Raw genomic sequence first — 25,073 nt, 5'->3', positions numbered from 1 at the left:
TGGAACAGAAATGTTCCCCCCACTGGCGGGGACAGAAATACATTTTAACTTCAGCACATCTTCTTCCCACAGTAATAGATATGAGGTCATAAATGCCTCAGGGAGCTGATTTTGGATGATCCCCAATGGACTTGAAGCTCTTTAGAGAAGTTTTCTTTCAATATCCTTTGAACTATATATGACGTTACTTAGTATAAACCAACTGATTTTCTTCTTGGGTTTCATCCCAATTTTGGGGGGGGGAGGATCCTGCATTGGCATATGTCTGGGTTTTGAATTAGACATAGTGAGACTCCAGGCTAATAAACACTGCTCCCCAATTATTCCCTAAATAGGTGTGTATTTTTTTTCACAGTGACCCCACTTGGACAGAATTTACACTGCATGGTTCAAGTGACACAATTCCAAATCTTTGCTCTCAAGTGGTATAATTGCAATATGCGCCATGATAGCGTAAACAGAACACACATGTAATATGGTTCAAATATTAAACCAATCGGGGAAAAGTAATTCCAGACTAACTAAATGTATGGAACATTCAATACTATTTATTTATTTGGACGGAAACAGTGTCCACCTCCACCCTGTGACCGTCCTCGGGAAAAGAAAAAAAAGTGCCCCACAGAATATTTGGTGTCCAAGAGATTAGGGAACTTCTGGCACAGGGAGAAGGCACCACAAATACTCCAAAACTGTGTGTGCGTGCATGCGTGCGTGCGTGTGTGTGTGTGTGTGTTGTGTGACAGAAGCCAAGTGGAAACAAAGGCAGTAGGAGGCCCAGTGGGATAAATGGACTGAGAAGGATGCTGGAATTTAAGTAGGATTGAACAAAGGTTTGGATTCCACTGTGACACTTTGGGTTCATTTTTGTTCCAGTAAACAGATTCACAATGAACACACCCTGTTTTGGTACACACACCTTCTTGGTAACTAAACACTTGACTTGTCAGGATTGAGGAATGGAGCAGGGCGACCAAGTGCAGCTTGGACCAGGGTTTATTGGAGGAACTCAAAAACAGACTCGGCAAACTGACATGACTTGACAAAACGATAACATGACTGACTAACCGAAAACAGACTTGAAAACGACAGGGACCAAAAAGACAGAAAGACAAAGACAATGATCCGACCGGGCATGGGGGGGCAGACAGGACTTATATACATGACATGGTAACAAGAGGCAGGTGAGCACAATCAAACTAATCAGGGGCACACAGGAGGGGAGGGGCGAGCACACGGGCAAAACCATGACAACAGACAACATGGAGGAACGGCTGGGTACGAGGCGTGACAGTATCCCCCTCCAAGGGGACGGCCCCCGACGTCCCAAAAAAAAAACCGAAACCCCCACGTAGCAAACGGGGGGGGGAAGCGCACCAGTCCAATTGGCCTCAGCGGCCAGTCAGAACCGCAATCGGCAGCTACCCGGGGACATGAACTGCAACCGGCGGCGTTCAGGGAGCCAGGGCCACACTCGCGGCACACACTGGGAACCTGAACCGCAATCAGCGGCAAACTCGGGGACATGAACTGCAACCGGCGGCGTTCAGGGAGCCAGGGCCACAATCGCGGCACACACTGGCGACCTGAACCGCAATCAGCGGCAAACTCGGGGACATGGACCGCAATCGGCGGCAAACTCGGGGACATGGACCGCAATCGGCGGCAAACTCGGGGACATGGACCGCAATCGGCGGCAAACTCGGGGACATGGACCGCAATCGGCGGCAAACTCGGGGACATGGACCGCAATCGGCGGCAACTCGGGAAGTCCGTACGCCAATCGGCGGCAACTCTGGAAATCCATACCGACTGGGTGACGGCCGCTGGATCCGCGCCGCCGGAACTGGTGGCGGCCGCAGCATCCGCGCCGTCGGAACTGTTTCAGGTGGTGGCCGCACGCCACACGCCGCCGAAGGCCGACCGGGTGACGGCCGCTGGATCCACGCCGCCGGAACTGGTGGCGGCCGTAGCATCTGCGCCGTCGGAACTGTGTCGGGGGGGCGGCCGTGTGTCTTGCGGCGATGAAAACCGACTGGGTGACGGCCGCTGGATCCGCGCCGCCGGAACTGGTGGCGGCCGCAGCATCCGCGCCGTTGGAACTGGTTCAGGTGGTGGCCGCACGCCACACGCCGCCGAAGGCCGACTGGGTGACGGCCGCTGGATCCACGCCGCCGGAACTGGTGGCGGCCGTAGCATCTGCGCCGTCGGAACTGTGTCGGGGGGGCGGCCGTGTGTCTTGCGGCGCTGGAACTGGGTCGGGTGTCGCTGATAGGAGCCGATGGTGGAGTGAGGTCCAAGCGCTGGTCGCTGTGATGTTCGGATCATTCTGTCAGGATTGAGGAATGGAGCAGGGCGACCAAGTGCAGCTTGGACCAGGGTTTATTGGAGGAACTCAAAAACAGACTCGGCAAACTGACATGACTTGACAAAACGATAACATGACTGACTAACCGAAAACAGACTTGAAAACGACAGGGACCAAAAAGACAGAAAGACAAAGACAATGATCCGACCGGGCATGGGGGGGCAGACAGGACTTATATACATGACATGGTAACAAGAGGCAGGTGAGCACAATCAAACTAATCAGGGGCACACAGGAGGGGAGGGGCGAGCACACGGGCAAAACCATGACAACAGACAACATGGAGGAACGGCTGGGTACGAGGCGTGACATGACTAGCATGACAGTAGAGCAAAAATTGGAAACCTCCAATCCTGACAAGTGTGATCATCTAAGTCTGCTGATTTATGATGTAATATTATGACAATTGCATTCAAATAGAACGCTAAAACACACCAATAAGCTACGTTCATTCTTCTCCTGCCGAACTGAACATGTTGTCACGTGTATTTGCTGTACTGTACACTGTCAATGGCTGCCTTATTACCACAAATGGGAATCCTCCTCCAGTGTTTTGACAGTCAATCAGTTTGATATCCACAGAACATTTTCTCTTGGAAACGTATTAGGATATCACCTCCTCCCCCCTGCACATGTACACACAAGCCCGTTGCGTCTTCAATCACGTCGTGGCATCGCAATACATTACACACAGCTGACCAACTCGTGTGTAGCGCACGGCAGTGTGCATTTGAAACTACATCACAGACATTTCCAGCACTTTCCAAACACACCGTCTTGTGTCAGCACGTCCAAGCATCTCAATCTACACGTAGCGTTCTGCAATTTGCGTCTATTTTCGCATACCATCTTTGCTCCAAATGGACACATTTTTGGGAAGAAACTAAATTTCAGCTCAGGCCGGGCCATAGCCTCGGTGGGAGGGGCAGGAAGAAGAGGCAAAAAGTGCAAAATGACAGCAACGGAAAACTCTATGACATTTTGTTCATCTCATTGAGGGTGTGATATCATGGAATTTCAGCAGCACATCCTTTGGGGGAGGGAGGGGGCTGAAACAGTCAATGAGCCGCCACCGCTTAACTCATAGCTTGGAACTGTGCAAGCAGCCTACCCATTATGACTTTTTAAAAGTCTCTCTTAACACTGTTTTGGAAACGCACTGAATGATTGGCACCATCAAATTTGAATGGATTCCACATGGTCCACAGTTGCTAGTATTTTTCTTCCTTTTTGCCAGTCTTTGGTATTTGAGGTTTTGTACCGCCTGAGTCAGAGAAAGAATGCAGTCTGTCCCTCAGCAAACGAGGCCAAACACCAAAACGAATGCATGAGGAGAAAATAGATCCAAGGGTGATGATTATGAAAAGTGATGACAATACGTAGTCTCCTCCAGAAGTATTGGACACAGTCGATTCCTTTGATTTTGGTTTCCGATTAAAAGATGAACACGAGACAAACATTTGGTATTTGGTGCCATGACCTGTACTTGTAATGACTGCTTCAAGATTGCAACAAGTTGATTTCACCAAACTGTCATTTGAAAGACTTCTACAGGCCTTTACTCCAACCTCTTTTAGTTCTTGTTTGTTTCTGGGTGTGTGGGTTGACTTCAAAGAAAAGATTTGACACATCTAAATACTGTTAAATAAAAACTGGATTTGTAAACTTTTGTCTGATAGTCATCATTTGAAACACAGGAACTGATCTTGTCATTCCAATACTTTTGGAGGGTACTGGATCTCTGGAGGAATAAAAAAATATATATATATCCTGTAAGGTGACACTCCATCTGCAGGATGTGGTTGTACTCTTTGGACCGAAAGGTGGCAAAACACCACAGAATCATTTACCAGATCAGGAATAAAAGCCCCGAAATAGAAAGCAGGAATTTGTCGGTACTTCCCCCTCACTGGGATTTGAAGAGGACCAGAAATGCAGACAAGTGCTTTCTACCTTCCTGAGAAGCACAATTAGGGTGGTACCCCTCAATCTGCGTCATTGCTACTTTCCTGCCCTCGTTAAAAAGCATCCTGTGTATGTCCGCAGTGGGTATTTTTCTGTGGAGCTCCATCTGTCATAAGGCATTTCACCTTCAACATTTGGAACATTGTTTACTCTTCCAAACATGGCAGTGAGTGCATCACAGAGGAAATCCCAATTTAGATGTCAGGAAGATATTGCGTGTCAGAACGGCTCCATCCATTACTTACACGGGGTGCTACTATAAAGCAGAAGCAGTAGCTCATTCTTCGTAACGTGACAACCACAATAGCCACCGTTAACGGTCGTGTAATATGCTGGTCCTTCATTCGGAAGCTTCAACTCAAACCTCAACCTCAAATTCTCAACTCTTACCCAAATGCTTAATCTCGGACTCACCCAAACAAATATGACAGGTTATGTTAAACACAAGCCACGAAGAAGCTGGATTGCATTTTCTCAGGGTAGGTGAAAGTGCATAATTCAAGTTTCCATCCGTTCCAACCTCAGTACTACTGGTTCCCTTTGGCTAAACATCTGTTTCGTAATGAACAACAGTAAAGAGGCCAACACCCGCGGGTTTCCACAGTGAAATATCACACACAGCCTTTGGTTCTGCCAAGTTTGGTCAGTGCAGGTTCTCTTTGGAGCAGTCTTGACTCCTCTTGAGAAATCAGCTAAGACAATGGGGTCCCTTGTCCAGAAGAACATGTACGGGATGAATGTGTGCTTAGCAAGAAGACCAAACCAAAGAATGAACCATGAAAAGAGGCACAGATTCAAGGGAGGGATATGTTTGACCATATCTATGAGATGAAAGGTTACATGTACACTGGCTGCTTGAGAGAAACTGGACTGCTAATGAGCCTAAAGTCTCATGGAAACACTTGACTTGTTGTTTTCATGAGCCCTCAACAGAGTAACTGATACATCCATGTGAATTCTGCCAGACTGACTACAGTTCAACAATATAAAAGGAAATAAAATCCCATTCAAATCCTCCATGTGCCCCGAGCCCTCCCTTGTTCTCAATGGCACAAAGGACTTTGACCTAAAAGAACAAGCAACCCACAAAATAATGAAGTCCTGCTTATTCAGAAACCACAGATGAAAGGTCAACGGCGATGACTCATCGACTTCAGCCTGTGGGAAGCGCCGCAAATCGACTTCACTTGGTGGGATTTAACTGGCAAGTTTTACACTCAGTCATCACAGTCTGGTACCGTGCTGAATGGTAAACAAGGACTCAAAGAAACACTCTTTGCTCTGTTAGGCCATGCAAGCGTAAGGCATGGGTGAGGGAGGATCAGGGATGGGCAACTGGCAAAATTTTTTTTTTTTTTTTTTTTTTTTTAATTCAACTGAGTTTTAAAAAATGCAAAACATCCTTCAATATAAGCTTTTACACAACTCTTTGTCAACGTATGAAGATTTTTATTTCCTTATTTACAATCAGATCATTGATTTTGTGGACCCTAAAGCATGTTGCAACTTGTTTCGACAGGTGGCATAGAAAAAACAGATGTTATTATTATGATCAGCTAGATCTTTTTAAAACTGATTGTTCCTGATGCTCTGGGGCAATTCAGGCCACAGAGGATAACAGCTGCATTGTGCATTCATTCTTATTATTGTGATTCATGCCGCCCTTACCGCTGCTTCACATCCTGCACACTCCTTCTACTGCACCCCAGCTGCTTTCCACCCTAAGTGACACTCCATACAAAACCCCCACACAAGCCCTCACATGTAGCATTGTGGAATCAAAGCCCTCATCGACCGACACGTGCACACAAAAGGTAGTTGAAGTCACTTTTGTGGAATGTGAGTTTGATTTTTCTTTTTAGAAATGTACACTTGGTAATTACATGCGCATTTGCAGAGGAATTTGTCTGGGCAGGTTGAGTTAAAGGCGGAGCTTTTTAACCAATTAAAGGTACTGCATGCACAAGCCACGCCTTTCTTGACACTAACCTAAGGGAAAACGGACACAAAAGGCAACAAAAGCCACAATCTCCCCACCTGGTCAAATCTCGACTGTTGACTGACATACCAGAGGAGAACCTACGGTGAGGTTGAAACTCAAACTTGCACCCGAACGCCTCACCAGGTGTGACGAACATCCTGATGCCCTTGAAACTGTCACAAAGATGACAAGCTTTTTCCATTGGGCCTGTTAACGCCGACCGCCTGTCATCCGCTCATTGTCCGCCAAACGTCTTCCTTGCCTTTCACTCCAGACATGTGCTAGTCTTTTAGCTCACCCCCTGTCATTTGCTTCACAACTTCCGGGTTTTGCTTTATGTACACACACATACACACACGCCCTCAAGGTTGAAGTGGTTTCAACTTCTGCCGATTGACAAGGTGACGGGAGAAAAGGCTTGTCATTGTCATGGTATAGGAAAAGGGGGGATTTGTTTGAACCTGTCTGGTTTGAGCCTAGCCTGTCTAGCTGTCTGTTCACCAATGAGTAATCCATTTTGAGGCTGAGCACACACACCAGCAGAGATTATGAAGGGGTGGAAGAGGACGTTTTTGGTTGGAGTGCAGATCGATGGCTGACGGGGCGACTGACAGAGAGAGCCCGTGTCAAAGCATCTTTGCTAGGAGAATGCTTGTAATGCTTGTCTTTCTAAAGACAAAATCCATGCTAATGTCAACTGTTATTTTTAAGAACTAAACATTCCATGTCTTCTATATTCACTTAGAAGTTCAAGCCTGAGGGTCCAGTTTGTCATTTTGTGTCTGCTTATCATCACTGTTTAGTTGAATGAGTACTACTAAGTATTGTGTTATTCCTAAATCATCACAAGACAAAGATTCCGAAGCTACTGTGTATCATTTGCAATCTCTGATGAGGAGGTCTGCAACTGCTCAAGTTTTGATCTATTTCAGATTGTTCCGTTGAAATATAAACAGGATGCCTTTCTGAGATACACAAACTCCACATGTGGTTCTGGGAATTGTTCAGTGACAAGGTAAAGATATTATTTTGACAAAGTGCTCTCAATGCACACTTGTTCTACATGACCTTTACTGCCTGCCACCTTCACTCGTTTTTGTTTATAGACAAGATTCAGATCTTATCCCCATTAAACTGTCGAATGGATGGGAAGCAAGGCCCAGGGTAGACAGTGCAGTACTGTACTGTTCTCTACTTGACTAGGTACACGACATTGACTGGACTTTGAGGACATCACGATTTGTAGGTTGAAACTGCCCCCTGTTGGTCAACAGTGATACTAGTTGTTTTGTCCGAATTTGACTAGCTATGAAGCGGTTCGGATGAAGATGAGAACAACAAGAAAAAGTTGTTCGTTTTTCCCACCCTGAATATCTGTTGTAAACCACGAGGGAAATTAAAGTGTTTATCTGTGTACAAACCCCGAGGGAAATTAAAGTGTGCCCATGCAGCAACATTTAAATATATAGTCTCAACTCCGTCTTATCATACAGAATATTTGCAAATGTTTTTTCATTGAGTTTATCAATGAAAAGAATAATTGCACGTAACTCGGCTAAATTTTAAAGTGAATATAGCTTAAAATGCATCAATATGAAATGATCAGATAGAAATAACTTCACAATTGTATTTCAATTCAGGGTTGTCTATTTTGTTCTGTTAAAGATTAACGGGGAGTGTGTCACGTGGAAACAGGTTTTTTCCCAAGATGATAAATAAATATTGTCGTTCCACAAACAAAAATGTTTGGGAACCACTGACGTAACGCTTCCTCTTTGAAAGCTCCACCCAACTTTAGGCCACGTGGAATATACGTCACAGAAAACTTGCCAGCGAAATCTTAAATGTTAACGTTACTTTGACAATTTATCATTTTAATATAGATTTTTCATTAAAAATATAACAGGTTAAAATTTGTATTCTGATTATCAATAAAACCGTTGAATGAACATGTTCTATGGTGCTTTGTCTGAACGTATATTGGCTTGTGACATATCCGAGCTTGGTCGCAAGCCATGAAGGCAACTAAAGTTCATCCGTGTAAATTGTGACATCTGTAAACCAATGGAGGCAAAACACAGCAACGCGGACGCTAGTTTCAATCCTGGTATGTGAAATAATCTGTTAATCTCCATATTCCGACAGTTGAGCAAGAAATAAGGCTGTTGACGTCATGAAAAGTTACTTGCTAATCACTAGTAACTGCGTGCGCATCTGTTTTGATGTTCGCTAACTTGTGTACTCGAGTTGTTGTTGCCAAGAGGTTGTCACTCTTTTATTTTTCCAGTTGTATTTAACATTGTTTTTCACCCGCGTTTACAATTCAGGTCAGCCCATTGGAGAAATAGTAACCTAGGTCATTGAAGCTATTTCGGTTGCCTGCTGAAACAACGCTTCTTTGCTTAAAAATGTGACACTGGTATATATTCAGAATGATAACGTAATTGATCTTAGTAACTATGTCATCTTCTGGTTAACTGGGTTTCTGTAATCTCCCCAACACTATTCCTGACACAATGTATTTTCTAGTGTATCAATGTACTTTTTACACGAAATGAATCTCACTGCTAATCTAGTTAATAATTACACTACAGTACCTACTGTTTATCTCCTCAGATCCTGGCGGCTCAGAAGCGGCACAAGATGCCTCCTGTGACCAAAGCCCCGAGGGAATTATCAGTAGACAGATGAGTGAACAGGGCCGATTTGCCTATGCTGCACTATGTGGTGTCTCTCTGGGGCAACTGTTTGCTGGGAATGAAAACAGGTAATAATATCAAAAGTGGACAGCATCAAGTTAGGTCCAAACCAAAAAATGTCAAAAGGCGTTATCCCTGTTCATGTGGTTTTTTTTTTTGTTTTTTCCCCCCCTGCTAGTGTATTTAGGGAACAGTACCTGCAGGGCTTGGTCCACTGGCTGGACCTGGATGAATCTGTGATGCCTGTCATGGGAGCCTTTTTGTCGGGCCTGGGCATTGAGGGCTCTGACACCTTCCTGTCCATCCTGCAAGCTGAATCACTGTTGGCTGAAGGCACCATGCCCATCATACAGGTATCACAAAAACAAGTTAGACTAAGGTAAACAAATATGAAATGTGAAGATCATTTGAGGCATATTTTACACTATTTAATTCTTGCTATTCTATTTTTGTTCGTCTTCAAACATATTTATTTGTGAATTGCAGGATTTGGTGTCTTTTTCTGTCAAAGATGGTAAGAACCCTTACTCACAAGTGTGTTCAACAGTCCAAATATCTCCATCATAAAATAGTTATTAATTGTAAAGGTCATGTTGTTAACCACTGTTAAGATTAAGAAATAAAACCCACAACACAATCATTCCTAACATTAATGGCAAATGATGAGGGCTTGACAGAACTGACTTGGAGTGACAGCTCATGTATTCTTTTACTTTTGACACCATGTTTTTACTGAAATCATACATTCATTCCTTTTTTCTTGTAATAAACTGCCCATTGCACTGATGCCAAAGTGAAATGTTTGCCCTCATGCTGTCAGGCCACTATGATGCCAGAGCGAGGGTGCTCATCCGGCATGTCACCTGTCTGCTCCGAGTGTCTCCGCAAGAGCTGGAAGAGTTTGAGGAGACGCTTGGAGAAAGGCTGACGGAAGGAGGAGAAGAGAGCGAGTAAGATGCTTAGCAAGTGGCTTACTGTTTTCAAAATCCTACCATTGCTTCACATAAAGAGTCAAATTTAACAATGAGGCACAATGTAATATTTACTGCTGATTGATTGATCTATTGCTCTGTTTACCAGGGAGGAGTCATGCCGGCGCCGTAGAAGAGAACGGGGACGAAAATTAAGACGCTACTTCCTTATTGGATTAGCAACAGTTGGTGGTGGAACTTTAATTGGTGATTACCCATCCATTTTTCATGCTGTTTCTCACGTGGCCTGGGGGAACTGAAGCCATTTTATGGCGAGAGGAGGGGTACACAATGGAGAGATCACCTGTCACTCACTACTATATGGGGAAACAGCTGTTGGTTTCCTTTTTTACATACACCAAAGGGCGCTTATGAACAGTTCCTAAGCAATGTGAATGAGGTCTACTATATTGGTTGGCAATTTATTTTTGCATGCTTGGTCGTCAGGTGTGACTGGTGGGCTGGCAGCTCCCCTGGTGGCAGCAGGGGCCGGCGCCGTGATTGGGGCCGGAGGGGCTGCCGCTCTGGGCTCTGCCACTGGCATTGCAATTATGGCCTCCCTGTTTGGAGCAGCTGGAGCTGGACTTACCGGTGGGTGCAAATAGGAGTAAAAATGTCTCTCAAATTTCTCAAAAATCATTATTAATCTTGTTATTATTCTTATTTTCTAGCCATTTTATTACCGTATTTTCCCCACTGTAAGGCGCACCTAAAAACCTCCAATTTTCTCAAAATGCGCCTTATAATCAGGTGCACCTTATATATAGGCCGATATTGAGCCATTACAGCAGGCGTGTCCAAAGTCCGGCCCACAGGCCAAATGTATATATATCTTATATATGGACAAAGTTTTAAAATGGGCCATTCATTGAAGGTGCGCCTTCTAATCCGGAGCGCCTTATACATGGACACAGTTTTAAAATGGGCCATTCATTAAAGGTGCGCCTTATGGCGCGGGAAATACGGTAGTTTTGTTGTCTTCGAGGTGTGTTTTCAGTTTTTACATTATGTTTCTCTTCAGGGTACAAAATGAATAAGTGTGTGGGTGCAATAGAGGAGTTTGAATTCCTGCCCCTCAGCTCGGGAAAGCATCTTCACCTTACCATCACAGTGACAGGGTGGCTCTGTACTGGTAAATACAGTAAGTGTCAATCATAGTATTATTTATTTTTGGTGTTAGTAATGAATACATACATACGTTAAAAAAATAAAGCCTCGCGACTGACAGACTGAAATGAGGGCCTGCTTCAAATTGCAGCATTTGTGATTAGAAAATTGCATTGTGCTACATTACAATGTCAATTTGAATCTGATGCATTGTTCAGGCCCACTGAAAAGTGGGATTCTCTAAATCTGAAGCAAAATCTTTCACGGTAGCCACTTGAATATCGCTTTATCTTGTGAATATGAGCACGTTCTTGTTGGCATAATAAATAGATAAATGATTGCAAAATTTGTATTCTGACATCCATTTATCAGCTGTCTTGACCCACCAACGCACTTCTTGTAGTACATACTTGACTTGTAGCTAAGTAGTACTCTATTTGAAATTGCCACCCAGTCGACTTGACATAAGAGGCTAACTGCTCTTATCCAGGCTCGTTCCAGGCCCCTTGGTGCAGCCTAGGAGAGTGCGGGGAGCAGTACTGCTTGGTGTGGGAGTCGCGGTTTCTCAGGGATCTGGGCTCAGCCATGACATCGCTTTTGGACGGGCTGGTCAGCATGATGGCTCAGGAGGCCCTAAAGTACACCGTTCTTTCAGGTAGGAGAATGCTGCCTGAAACATCTAGATGTGTGTGTGTGTGTGCGTGTTTTACCATTTTCCCATAGCAAATAATAAAGTCACCAATCATAAATTCATGAGATAAACTGTCACCATCAAACTGTTAAACATCAGCATTCCTAACTATCACATACTTATGTGTAAATATGTGAGCAAATTAACACAAAATCATCAATATTTCAGTATATTTACACTGCTTTTGTGACATTTTTTGGTGATGTGTCTTTGAGATTTTTGTAATGTAAACCATGTTCCTTGGCTTGACTTGATAAAAAAGGATGAGAAACACTGCTTTAAATGTTCTCTAAACTGAAATCTCTCCTGACTGGATTTAAACCTTCAAGGTATATTTAGACTGAGAATTGTTAGATCAACTTTCAAATAGTAAGCTTAAAGTTTAAAGTTTAACTTAGAAATTCTACTGTATTCAGCACATAAATATGACATCTTACTTGGTGCTTAGTGACATGTTTCGACCATGTCCAGGTATTGTTACAGCTCTGACATGGCCCGCCTCTTTGCTGGCCGCCGCCAGCGTCATCGACAATCCCTGGTGTGTTTGTCTGAACCGTTCGGCTGAGGTCGGGAAACACCTTGCTCAGGTTTTGAGAAGCAGGCAACAGGTAAGGAGGTGTTTTTTTTTTTTTTTTTGCAGCGATCTGAAGCCTGTCATCTGACAGCCATGTTCAAAAGCATCTCATTAGAACAAGACTGAGAAAATTCTAATTGATGGGTGGAACTGCACAGACATTTATTTCTATCCATAATGTTGCAACAAATCTGGTTCTCTGTATTTAATAGGGAAAGCGACCAGTCAGTTTGATAGGTTTCAGTCTTGGGGCCAGAGTTATCTACTTCTGTCTTCAAGAGCTCGCTAACGATCAAGGTATGAAAATAAAGTTTCTTCTCACATAAACCTCTTTTTAATTGAGTGGGACTTACTCAGATCGACTTGTTTGTTGAACTTTCCCCGAAAGGCTCAGCATGAAAGGATTAAGTGTGGGCAAATAGTCCAACTGTTGAAGAGCTTTTTTCAATGTACAATTGCAAGGAATATAAGGATTTCATCATCTGCGGTCCATAATACCATCAAAAGATCCAGAAAAATTGAGAGAAATTTCTGCATGTATGCGGCAAGGATGAAAACCAACATTGAATGCACTGCTTTAAAAATGAGCATCTCTGTTTTAGGGATATTGCCACGTGGGCTGAGGAGCAGTTCAGAAAACCATTGTCAGTTAACACATTTTATCGCTACATCCAGAAATGCAACTTCTTTGTGTTCGGATGAGTCTGTATTTCAAATTGTTTTGGAAATCATCAACCCCAAGCCACATTCCGTTAGTATTACAACAACCTGGCGAGTACATACATAGACTTGCCTCCCAGCAGTCTGCACCTGTCACCTATTGAAAATGTGTGGCACTTATCATAAATAATTGGAAAGGACCAATCACAGGAATGTAATTTCTTTTGGTTTTCCAGGTAGTGAAGGTGTTGTGGAGGACGTGGTCCTGCTCGGGGCTCCTGTAGATGGCTCGGAGAAGGCCTGGATGAGAATGACCAAGGTGGTGGCTGGAAAAATAGTCAATGGCTACTGCAGGTAATCTGTTTATATATTCGAGGAAATGCTGGCTATCAAGTTGCAATCTCTTTAACAGCTGCTGTGTTCTGAGCAAAATTGTGATTTAGTTACATAGCCCACTTAAAGTTTTCTTTCTTCCTCATCCACATTTCAGAGGGGATTGGCTCCTGGGGTTCTTGTACCGAAGCTCAGCTGCTCAGCTTTGTGTTGCTGGGCTACAGCCAATCAGCATCCAGGATCGCCGCATTATCAATGTCGACCTCTCCTCTGTGGTGAGTCTTTTTTTAATTTTTTTTTAATTGATTTTCTTAAATAAGGCCACTGATGTGTTAGTAGGTTAATTCATGCATGGCAGTGATTTCCACACCTTGATCTTTGATCAATTAAATCTCATTGGAACTAGAAATATGATGAAATTGATTAAGTAAATATTTGTAATGCATTAAGATCATACAATAATACACAGTATCAATTTTAACTGGTTTGGAGTGTGGCATTACCACAAGGTCTTTCAAAAATGTCAGTTACTCTCATAAAATGAAGTAACATTTACATTTAACATTAACAACCATTAGCATTAACACAAGGTCTTTCAAAATGTCAGTCACTCTCCTAAAATTAAGTGACATTTAAATTTTTTTGTATTTAACTTCCAAAATCCCAAATGGATTGAATGTTTATTCTTTTCTATGGACTTTTTCATTTATTGCTCGTTAGAATTCTTCTGCGGAGAAGAAAATGAACTACAATACTTTTATATAAATGATACAAATATAAATGAATCAATCAAAATTATTCACATTATATTATGAATATGATTAATTATCAAATTCTTAGAACATTTGGAAGTGCTAGGAAACTAGAAAAGAAAACTACAATGCGGAAGGGAACCAACCAATTACAGCTTTGAGTTTGAAATAAAATAGTTTTATTTCTCAGAATTGTCTTGCAGAGATTGCAATTCTGCATATGTCATTCAAAGTAAATTGTTGGACTATATTAGTCTCAAAAATGGGTCGTCTGGATTGAAGGTTTCAAAGTAACAGTATCATGCAAAGACAATATTTGGGGGGCTTGAACAGTACTGTACATTACTATACAGTGTACACTGTATTACTGTTAAGAGAACCAAAGTGCATTGTACTTAAATTTCATTTTAAGAAGAGACTGAAGAAAAGTCTTTGTCCGATTCATCAAATAAAATGGATACAAACTAATAATAATGTATAAATGAAAATGAAAAAAATGAATAGCTTAATGAAACAAATGAAGCATATAAATTATAATAAATAAACATAAATATATTCCTTGAAAAAGTATGCAAAAATGGTCACATCAGTTTATTTGAAAAAATGTGGATGAACTTCAGCATTAATACCACAGTGACATAATACACTAATGCAACCACACACTGACCTAAACATAAAAAAAAAGAGAAAGTATAAAGTTACGTATCTTTAACGACAGTACAAATACCGTAATTTCCTAACTATAAGCCGCACCACCAGGGAAGGGAAAATCTTGTTTTGTTCATACATCTATAAAACGCACTGGACTATAAGCCGCAGGTGCTTTAAATGAATTGTCCTCATTTACATTACCTGTATTAACAAAACAAATCATTTTACTGTATCATAAAAGTAATAAAATATCCATAGATAAGATGCAGTAGATTTATAAGCCACAGACTTCAAAGCTAGTGCAAAAAGTAGCGGTTTATAGTCTGGAAATTACGGTAGTTAATATTTTTTTTCTTTTTAAGAGAAACTGAAGGCAGTACATTGTTCTTTGTGACCCCACTTGCCTACTTTAAAGACATAATTCTGGTGGTGGAACGCCGTGATGTTCACAATGATACCCCGAGGACACATTTTTGTCACTTCTTTCATTTTAGTCAGCAGAGGGTGGTATAATGTCGAAATGGTAGCCATCAAAGATGAATGAAAACACCTTGATTCATCATCTTAAATCTTTTTCCACCAATATAATTTAGAAATAAATTTTAGGAAACAAAGAAATTTAAACACATATTTAGTATTTCTATCTTCTCCAGGTGAAAGGTCACTTGGACTACATGCGTCAAATGGACACCATTTTGGTGGCTGTGGGAGTTCCCACCAAAGAGGTCCCAGGATCCTCTTTCTTGCTTCCTCGACCTGTATCTATTGCTGAGGGCACAGTAGAGACCATGGACCAAAGCCACATCGAGCAGCAGTTGCGGAAAACCCAAAGTTCAGTCCAGACACACACTGGTGAGGACTCATCAAAGGCGATTACAGATGGCTGGGACGTCCCCGATATCTCAGACCTGTTGGACGCCCTCAATTGTGATGATAAAGAGTCAAAAAGTCAACCGAGACACACAAACAATGTAGCTCTCTATCAGGAGAGTGCCACCAACCACGGACCTGGTTTTAATGAGAGCGAAGAGCCTGACCCCGATAATGAACACGTCTCTTGGAGCTGGGATGATACGTATTGGACTGCAGAACACAGTGGACCAAAAAAATGAGATGGCTGCTCCAGGATTGGCTGCTTCATCCAACATTTTATTATCAACTCTTTGTTTTAGCATTGAAGAGTGATTGCAAAAAATGTCAGAGTTTGAACAGACTTCTCATGACTCTCAAGTGAGATGGATTCTGTGCAAAAATGAAGGCAGTGACATCTACAAGGTGGTTTGATTCCAGCTCTCATCCAGGGGCAGCGGTTTTGCAATGAATTGATTCGGTGACTCTCAAGTCACAGACTGAAATAACTGGGTAGAGGTGTTTGGGGCATCACTTTGACAAATATCTCGTGTTCTTGGGGGAGGTCACGCAAACACAGAGAGAACATGCAATACAGTTGGGATTAGACACTGTGAACCTTCTTGTTGGGAGGCCGCTTCATACGCCACCTTGCCTCTCAGTGTCGGTGAACATGTCGTCCTCTTGGCCTAACGCGACTGAACTGTCGCCTAGTGTGTAGGTTCCGCCGCTAGTTTTTTATGAGTGACCGCTGCGATTCTCGGTTTCAATTGCAGATTTACCTCGTCGCAATGTTGCAAGTGCAACAGCCAACTAAAAAAAAAATAATAATAACATTTTAAAGAAGCACTTTTCCATGTAATAATGCTAAACATAAGCAAGACCCCACTGGGCACTGCCAAGCCGCCAAGCCATACCAATAGTTTACTGTACATGCTGTATTTCACAATGATATTTAACATTACAAAATTTCATATGTACCTCTTGCTAATAAACGTGAAAAATGCAAGGGTGCAGTCATGGAATGGGGGCCATCTGTCATTGCTCAAAATAGCCAGACTCATTTTAATTCTTGTCAATTTCCTCTATGTTTTATTGTATATTTTTTTTATTTTTAATATTTGACTAGTTTTTACTCATCTGATTTGAAAACGTCAGTTTGTTTTGTAGCTTTTACTGTATATAATATGAGGTGCTCATACATTTATTTGGGTTGACAGTCATAATGGCCCTCCAAAAAAAGCTATGACTACAATGCGAAAAAAAACGAGTTTGACACCCCTGCAATAGAGGGTCGCAGTTTTTCCATATCAGTGGCTCCATAGATGTAGCGAGCTCAAATGGTGTGCTGGTATAAGTTCCCAACGCTAATGTTTTCTTGGCCATCAAATTCATTTACATTCAGCTGTGCCGCTCAGTGTGTCTTGGATGACATATTGTGAAAATTTACACAAAATTACTCCCGAAAAACTGCTGGGTTGGTGTGTTGTGACGTCGAGAAGTCTGTGTGTGTCTAGATCAGAACTGTGGCCATGAAAACATTTTCCATTTTTGTGTGCTCTCAGTGTGCTGTATTTGTGTTACTCTTCCCCCAGCAATTAAATAAACAGCTTACAAATAAAACTGTAAGCGAATGTCTCTGTTCTTTTCTACATGTATTACACTGAGCGTATGCTAAAAACAATCGCTTGGAAAGAAACATACACAGTAGCAGGAAAAAATTATACTGGTAAAGGTCATTAGAGGTCACAATTGGACTAACAAAATGTCTTAGCTCAAGACTATAATTCATTGTTAGTGGTCACCCTTCCAGTCATTCAATTCAATGTGACTACCTGATTGGGAAGAAGGATATGCAGCTCACTTCCAGCATGCTCAGCTTCCAGCAAATTCACGGCGTCTGTAGCGGTGGCAGGCGGAGGGGTGGCATCCGAGGCCAGAGGGGACGGGGGCTGGCTGCAAATGTTGGGTTCTCCTGAGTTGCGGAGGGATAGGGAAACCGCTGGTGAGGGTTGTCTCGGCAACCGCGAGGAGGAACATGGCAAGAGCTTCCCAAGTGCACGCTTGAAGTCCCTCATGAAGAGCGGGTAGATGATGGGATTCATGGTGCTGTTGCAGTAGCCCAGCCACGTGATGGCGTCAAAGAGCGCCAGAGGGACACACTCGCACACTGCCTGAATAAATGAAAACAGCGACACTGAGTTCACCCATCCTGCAGTGCGCAGTGATCATGCTCAACAATTCAGAAATTCCATTTTTCTGAGAAGCTTTATCGACTGAAACTTTGTACCTCAAGGTGATTGTGAGTCAGTAGTGGTAGTTTATATAACAGGATTTTATTATTCTGTGGTGATGGTTTAAAATTTGTGTATACCCACAAAAATATTTCTTTGGAGAAAAAAAAACACTACAATAAATGCTTTGAAAATGTGGTTTAATGGGTCCCCCCCCCTCACCCTCCAAATTCAAAGGGGAAATCAACCCCAAATTTTTCTTTACAATAACATGTTGTATTTATCCATCTCAGGGGCTATTAAGTTCTTTTTCCACAAACAAAATATTAATCAAAACAGTATTTTTCGACTAATTGGGCTGCACAGAACATATCATTACAGAGAAAACATTTGTGTTGACTTCCTTGAGTATCCTGTAAAGTTCTTGTGATAAATCAATTGTATTCAAATGTTGCTAGAACAAATTTAATTTGATTTGTGGCCTAACAAAACATTTTCCTCTGAATAGGAGTGTGCACATTTGAGTGAGCCTGTTAGTACATAAACATTCAAATTAGAGAGGACTTGTAAAGGAGACAGCTGCTAGAGGACAGCTTCCAATACCATCAAGATGACATGGCGGGGGGGGGGGGGGGGGGGGCAATGAAAAAAAAAAGAGAGGCCTGTGTGTGTGTGTGTGTGTGTGTGTGTGTGTGTGTGTGTGTGTGTGTGTGTGTGTGTGTGTGTGTGTTTCACACACCACATTGAGTGTGAGAAGGAAGATGAGCACAGGCACAGTCCGCTCTGTGTGGTGCCGTTTTGGGCTGGGGAGGTCGGACGGTTGTGAGAGGGCACAGATGGGAAATCATAAATGTCTGGAGAACAGCACAAATGTTATCCACCATTTTAGATGGAGCTGTTTTGAACTGTCATGGCCATGAAAATCAACAAGTGAAGATGAATAATAAACATAAGTGATGGCGACAAAGTGTTATTTTCTTGATTCTGAAATGAGTCAGACGCACAGCTGAAATGCCAATCCGTGCATGTCAGCCTCTGTTGAATAACCACGACTTGACGCCAAGGCTGGCAAATACAAAAATAGACCGGTAGCTAACGTTCGTAGCTTCTCGCTTGTGCATGAATTTAACACTGAAACGGTCACGCATCCATATTCATTTGAGAGATGTGACAAAACCTCTGACTCAGAAGAACACCACAGACTGCTGCTGTGGCTTCTTGAAGAGTATCAGCCATTTTATTGCTGGGAGATAAGCGTTAACATTCATGATATTGTGTTGCCTTTAGTAACAATCACCGGGTCCTTACTTTATAATGTCACAAAGTGAGGACCCTGTCTTTTTCTCGGATCAGGCAAGGCTGCTGCTTAGAGATGACAAATGCTCCAAGATGAGTGAATTTGGGAAATCACCACTTTTTGGGAAGGATTTGGCATTTTTAAGCACCTAACTTTTCCATTGTGCCTAAAACTCTGCATATGACAACATCACAAAAAAAAGAAAAACGGCAATTTCGGAAATGACACACTCCCCTGACATCCCATAAAAGTACTCACACTAATAATCCAATCCAATTGCTCTGATGCAGACAGCCATTGAGAAGGAGCATTATGATGTGCCGGCGTCTTATCACCCAGCATTCATTTTTCATTTGCACACAAGCAGGTGTACTTTACTGACCTGAGCCATGTTGATGATGAAAAAGGGTAGCCAAGTGCAGAAGAAGAGTCCCAGAAGAACGCCAAGCGTCAGGCTGGCCTTCAGTGCCCTCCGACCCTGCCTGTGAGCCAGATGACGCTCACTGTTCACTGATGGCTAAAGTCACAAGTGAAATTAAATGTACGTCACCTTAATTTGCAACAAGTATAGTCTCATTTAAGTACTATTAAAGAATCATCATTTACGTCACAAAAAAAATATATTCAAAAATTGCAATGCATTGTATGAATTTCCAAAACAAAGTTGATGTCTCCCACTATCCACTTGTTGCTTTTAGGTTGACACTTTATCCATAAGTCTAAGTGGTATAGAGTGGGAGAAAAATAATTGCCATTTTGTTTATCGTACAGTAAATTTTGCAGGGTCTTTTCTTTTTTTGCACCCTCCTCCAATCTTACATGTGCGAAAGCATTTTTGCATTGCTTTGGAACAGGATCAGATTTTCATCTTTTGTCATTACTCTGGCTATTGGAGATTTGTTTGATTTTCATTTATTTGATTTCACCTCTGGCCACTATTATGTCACATTTCTATGTAATTAACTGAAATATCGTCATCCCGCCTACAGTAAAAACAGAAGCTGGGAATAACGAATGCAAACCTAAAAGTTGCAAACAAAAGTAACACAATAGTGCAATTGAAGGAATAGTCAATGGATTCGTATGTCTAGCTCCACTCTTTAGGAACCACACAATCGTATATACATTTCTACAAAGATGTAGTATGAGACAGCAGACGGGGTCGCCCCGCCAGCAAATTGAAGGTTGCGCCAAACAAATTGGAGAGAAAAATCATCGATTACATCTATTTTGTTTAAAGTTCAATGACTTTGTAACCATGCCAAGGTGGGAACCTATTTTTCTTTTCACAGTGGTTGCACATCAAAAAACGCCATTCTGGATGATACTCTCTTGACGAATTGTGCAATATTTGACTTTTCTTGGAACCCTGTGCCCAAATGTACATCTGGTTGTTGTAGCAGCGTTCAGGGCCTCTTTAACCTCTCGTTGAAGCACGCTTGTCCTCATCGATTTTTGGGGAGTAATCAAGCATGGTGGACTCATGTAACCCAATCGGAAAATTGCCCAATGTGTGCTCATTATTGGAAAACTGAGACTAGTGTGAGTGCACCCTTACTTACCGGCGCATTCTGTGGTACCGGGGCTTCCTGATGACTGCAGTCATCTCCGTCTTGGTGGGCTCCATCGCCGAGTGAAGGAGGCCGAGATGGTTCGCCGAGAGAGGGATGAGGGTGCGGCGGGTGGCTCAGGGCCGCGACCCTCTTGGCTTGCCTACGAGCTGCCAGAAGAATTCGACAGTAGGTGAAGCAGATGGCACTAGAGGGCAAAAAGAAGGTGAGAAAGGACGCCACCAGAGCAAAGGGCAAGGTGACCTGCAGGCGGCACTGAAAGTAAAGGCCGTGGAACTGGAAGTAGGACGCCGGGTACAGCAAGTCCAAGTAGGAGCTGATGTTGGTGCTTTGGCCTTCCGGACCCAAAGGCTGCCCGCTCAAGTGGCCTAAACTGTGCCACTTCATCTCAATGGGCAGGAAGGAGGCGAGCGCCGCCAACCCCCAAGCCGCTCCGACCAGCAGCAGCGCCCGAGGCAGGGTCATCCTCTGCTTGTAGCGCAGTGGCGAGATGATGAAGAGGTAGCGGTCCAAACTGATCACGCACAGGTTGAGAATGGAGGCGCTGCAGCACATGACGTCAAAGCAGAGCCACACGGGGCAGAAAGACGGCCAGAGCACCCAGGCCCCGCACAGCACATTGAGCATGGCGGGGGGCATGACCACTAGCGCCACCATCAGGTCAGACAGGAAAAGAGACACTAAGAAGCAGTTAGAGGTGCACCGGAGAGAGCGGTGAGCAAAAACCAAGACGATCAGCAACACGTTGCCGCACACGGTGACGAGGATGATGACACTCAGCAGGAAGGCGAGCAACCAGGGACCGCCGCCACTAATGTTCCAAGCGCCGTTGCTCGGAAAGCTGCCGTTGTAGCTCCTAAAAGGTCCAGAGCCGGGCATGGTGCCGTTTGCTAAGTAAATGAAAAGTAGCTCCGGATGCTGCTGTCTCTTTGGAAACAAACCACTCACAAAGCAGGTTAACTAGATGAAGATCCAGAAGTGAAACATCTGCCTGTGGAGATGTGCCCTTGTGTCCTAGAGTTGTTTTGACAAAATTGCAAACCGTCTCATTTATCATCAATCTATTGGTCCCCAGCAAAGCACATGAATGAGCCAATCAATGGCCATGAGAATCCAAAAGTTAAGCGTCATTCAAGAATATGTGAAAACAAAACAAGAGATTCTTACAAATTCCACCTCAGCTCACAAGTCTGCGCTGAGCTTGTGCTCTGCCTGCACTTCTTTCTATTCCAGGAGACGCAACAGGGAAGCAAAAAAAGTGAGGCTAAATCCATTTTTAAGGAGGTGCATACGTATCACGGTCCTTGTAACGCTGTGTTTAGAGACTCTCGCTCGCCTTAATCCCCGCGTCGGCCACTCCAGCGCGCCTCCCCTTCAAGCCGAACAGATTCTGAGAAGGAGTGTGTCAAAGCGTTGGGGCTGTTAATGCATAAGCATGCACAATCACAGCCAAGACATACTAATGGTGTCGTGTGGGTGGCTGTGCTTGACGCTTGGCCATGGCATTTTGTACCCAGAGGGAAAGTTTGAATGCTTTATGAGTAAAAAAAGATTCATCTGTAAAGTGAGTCGTTAAAAAGGTGGGTTTAGATGAACTGGCTTGCTCATGCTGAGATTTTTGCAAGGAAGCTTTTACTGGAATCCTTATCTACTCTGTCCTTTGAGTGCTTCACTGATTTATAGAGATAATATGTGCACAGTAAAATCATATCCAATAAAGGAACTGCATCAAAAATTGAGACTTTTCATAAGCGTTTTGATTGGCCCTCATGTTCTGTCATTGGTCAGTCACTGATGGCCTAGTGGTGCATTTTCTTGACTTGTGCAGGCAGCGTGGGTTCAGTTCCCACTCTGTGAGGTTGTTAATGTGTGAGTGAATGATTGTGTCTCAATAAGTGCCCCACCACTGACTAGCGTCATTAAAGCGCCTTTAATTTCATATTTCAGATATAGACCATAATATAGTATCTACGCGTTGGAGTACGTCACCTTGTGGTTTTATTTATAAGCAGACTTGTTTCTTCTCAATAACTTCATAGACAAGCTTTTCTTGACATTATTTTAAATAACAGAGGCAAAGTGGCATTTAAGGCTAATCTAGTTTCTATTTTATTTTGTCATTTGCAGTGCTAACCACTAGGTGTCAGAAACTCCATCCATCCATTTTTTTGAACCGCTTTGTCCCCACGGAGGTCGTGGGCGTGCTGGAGCCTATCCCAGCCGTCTTCGGGCAGTAGGCGGGGGACACCCTGAACTGGTTGCCAACCAATCGCAGGGCACACAGAGACGAACAACCATTCGCACTCGCACTCACACCTAGGGACAATTTGGAGTGCTCAATCGGCCTATCAAGCATGTTTTGGGGATGTGGGAGGAAACCGGAATGCCCAGAGAAAACCCACGCGTACACGGGGAGAACATGCAAACTCCTCACAGGGAGGGCCGGAGGTGGAATCGAACCCGCACCCTCCTAACTGTGAGGCGGACATGCTACCCAGTGCGCCACCGAGCCGCCCTTGTCAGAAACTATATAGTGTGCTTATAGCGTATTGTATCGGTATTAGAAAAGTAGCAGTGAAATCAAGTGTAGACTATTATTTGTCTGCCAAGTCATTTCACCACAAAGGTAATCAAGAGACACTTCAGCTCCTGGTGAGGCTTTAATAAATGCCATAAAAAATAGATTAAAATTCAAAATGGCGACGATTATGACCAACCATCTGACATATTCGGCTGTAAATTTAGAACCAATCTTTTAAACCTGTGGATTTAATCCATTTGTTTCACTAGCATTTGTGTGGAAATAACACAACCTTCTCATTGTGTTTCATACTCATTTTATTACATAAACAGACTGTCCTGATCAGGCATGTGTAATACAGAGCCACACAGGGAAAGGGTTTTCCAATAAGGAGACATGGGTGTCTTAATAGGAGGACAGTGCAAACGATGACTCCCACAGAAGCAAAACAAAAGATGTTTAAAAAAAAAAAAAAAAAAAGCTCTTTGATGACTTGAAATTACTGGTCCTGTTGAAAAATAAAAAAGGACATTGGTTAAAAAAGAAAAACAAACGTACAAATGCCCCATGGCTCATGAGAATTTTTTTCCCGCTTTCCCCTAAAAAAAATAAGTAGAAATCAGTGGTTGTGTCACATTGTCCGCCATCTGAACGTTCTTGTGTGTTTCAATACACAAGTGGATAAAAAGCACAACAGGCGTGGAGTTGCCCTACCTAGTGGTAAAACAAAGCGGCGCAGTGAGGCTTTTATTTGAGTAGATCCTGCTTACCTTTTTATGCAGCAAGTAGTGTAATCTTAGGTCATTCTGACAGTTGGCATATGCCATGCCAAGGCCCATGCCCGAGCCAAGCGTAATAGGCCATGTATGCCCTTGAATCAGAGACAAAACATTGTGTGCAGCATCAGATACTTGTCTGTTCATGAGGTGGAGCAGCAATAAAATGTAACTCACTTTTGAAGAAGATGACAGAAAACACAATTCCCAAGCTCAGACCTGTGCCTATGGAAACAAAGCAAGATAGTAATAAACATCCTATATATATATATATATATAACATCCAGAAAGCAAAACTGAAATGGTTTTCATTGTATTCGGATTTGCTGCAGTACTACATCATGTTTAACAAACATAGCGTTTATGTAGCATTTTGAAGGCTTTATGCTCTCCAGTAATAATTACCACTACAATAAGCAATCCAGTTTAAAAGCATAATGGTGCCTCAGAATAACTAAGGTCAAAGCCAGGTATTATAAGAAAAACAAACACCGACAGTGTTAAAATGCCGCTTATTTTAACTTCATGCACTGCGAACAAAATATCCGCCATTTGAGTTGAGGTTCTGATATTTTATTCGTGTCGAAAGGTTCCGATGTGTTGAAAGTACGTGTAAAATGAAAACCACAACGTTATGTGGTCATTGGCTTGCCCTTCGCTAGCTAGTTAGCTACCTCAGCACTCAATGACAACTGCTGCTTTAAAAACTCATGCTGTTCCCACATCCTTGCTATGATTACAGCAAACACGGAGAAACTTGGGGATATTTACCAAGCTTTATGACACCATCCGCAAGGCATCGGTCCCACTTTTTCCCCAGCTCCTTCTCAGACATGCTGAGCGGTTTAGCTTGAAGGAGGCTCTGAGTGTCAAAAACTGACTGTGGTGCTTTCAATTGCCATCGGAAATAATAGTACAAAAATAACCCGCGCGGGTGCTAGGAAGAAAAAAAAAAGGTGGATGCAACGTCAGACTGGAAAAAGCTTGAACTCATGGCACCATAAAGAAAAAAAAATACCAAACTGAAATTGCGTCCAAAGTGTAACGAAACTGAGATGCCAAAAGACCAGCTA

At 43.0% G+C, this 25,073-nt stretch overlaps 3 protein-coding genes across 3 annotated transcripts; 1 reads left to right on the top strand and 2 right to left on the bottom strand.

Annotated features, from left to right (window-relative positions):
• Positions 1 to 8,161: 8,161 nt before the first annotated feature.
• tmco4 (transmembrane and coiled-coil domains 4) lies at positions 8,162 to 17,210 on the top strand. The gene is made up of 14 exons (XM_085923871.1): positions 8,162 to 8,421; positions 8,931 to 9,081; positions 9,192 to 9,366; positions 9,500 to 9,527; positions 9,834 to 9,963; positions 10,094 to 10,191; positions 10,432 to 10,575; positions 11,006 to 11,125; positions 11,582 to 11,746; positions 12,254 to 12,390; positions 12,569 to 12,653; positions 13,253 to 13,370; positions 13,507 to 13,624; positions 15,406 to 17,210. The coding sequence occupies exons 1-14, from the start codon at positions 8,379 to 8,381 to the stop codon at positions 15,862 to 15,864; spliced, it is 1,971 nt and encodes a 656-aa protein (XP_085779997.1). The 5' UTR covers positions 8,162 to 8,378; the 3' UTR covers positions 15,865 to 17,210.
• A 208-nt stretch (positions 17,211 to 17,418) lies between these two features.
• On the bottom strand, positions 17,419 to 21,582 carry htr6 (5-hydroxytryptamine (serotonin) receptor 6). The gene is made up of 3 exons (XM_085921523.1): positions 20,695 to 21,582; positions 19,515 to 19,649; positions 17,419 to 17,775 (listed from the first exon to the last, which is right to left on the bottom strand). Exons 1-3 carry the CDS (start codon positions 21,580 to 21,582, stop codon positions 17,419 to 17,421), a joined length of 1,380 nt encoding a protein of 459 aa, XP_085777649.1.
• A 1,931-nt stretch (positions 21,583 to 23,513) lies between these two features.
• Positions 23,514 to 24,911, bottom strand: micos10 (mitochondrial contact site and cristae organizing system subunit 10). The gene is made up of 4 exons (XM_085918033.1): positions 24,772 to 24,911; positions 24,178 to 24,225; positions 23,995 to 24,095; positions 23,514 to 23,732 (listed from the first exon to the last, which is right to left on the bottom strand). Exons 1-4 carry the CDS (start codon positions 24,833 to 24,835, stop codon positions 23,724 to 23,726), a joined length of 222 nt encoding a protein of 73 aa, XP_085774159.1. The 5' UTR covers positions 24,836 to 24,911; the 3' UTR covers positions 23,514 to 23,723.
• Positions 24,912 to 25,073: the final 162 nt, after the last annotated feature.

The sequence above is a fragment of the Syngnathus leptorhynchus genome, chromosome 1 (assembly GCF_054491065.1).
Source record: "Syngnathus leptorhynchus isolate UIUO chromosome 1, UIUO_Slep, whole genome shotgun sequence".
NCBI classification, from domain to species: domain Eukaryota; kingdom Metazoa; phylum Chordata; class Actinopteri; order Syngnathiformes; family Syngnathidae; genus Syngnathus; species Syngnathus leptorhynchus.
The sequence above is the reverse complement of the archived record's forward strand: the minus strand, read 5'-3'. Positions and strand labels throughout refer to the sequence as shown.

Excerpts from the sequence above, each read along its gene's own strand:
- tmco4 (XM_085923871.1), top strand. The coding sequence starts at position 8,379 with ATGGAGGCAAAACACAGCAACGCGGACGCTAGTTTCAATCCTG. Across the intron at positions 8,422-8,930 it reads GGACGCTAGTTTCAATCCTG|ATCCTGGCGGCTCAGAAGCG; the intron begins GTATGTGAAATA and ends TTATCTCCTCAG. Across the intron at positions 12,391-12,568 it reads TTTTGAGAAGCAGGCAACAG|GGAAAGCGACCAGTCAGTTT; the intron begins GTAAGGAGGTGT and ends TGTATTTAATAG.
- htr6 (XM_085921523.1), bottom strand. The coding sequence starts at position 21,582 with ATGCCCGGCTCTGGACCTTTTAGGAGCTACAACGGCAGCTTTCCGAGC. Across the intron at positions 19,650-20,694 it reads CGGTACCACAGAATGCGCCG|CCATCAGTGAACAGTGAGCG; the intron begins GTAAGTAAGGGT and ends TTGTGACTTTAG. Across the intron at positions 17,776-19,514 it reads TCATCATCAACATGGCTCAG|GCAGTGTGCGAGTGTGTCCC; the intron begins GTCAGTAAAGTA and ends TCATTTATTCAG.
- micos10 (XM_085918033.1), bottom strand. The coding sequence starts at position 24,835 with ATGTCTGAGAAGGAGCTGGGGAAAAAGTGGGACCGATGCCTTGCGGAT. Across the intron at positions 24,226-24,771 it reads GGATGGTGTCATAAAGCTTG|GCACAGGTCTGAGCTTGGGA; the intron begins GTAAATATCCCC and ends TTGTTTCCATAG. Across the intron at positions 24,096-24,177 it reads TTCTGTCATCTTCTTCAAAA|GGCATACATGGCCTATTACG; the intron begins GTGAGTTACATT and ends CTCTGATTCAAG.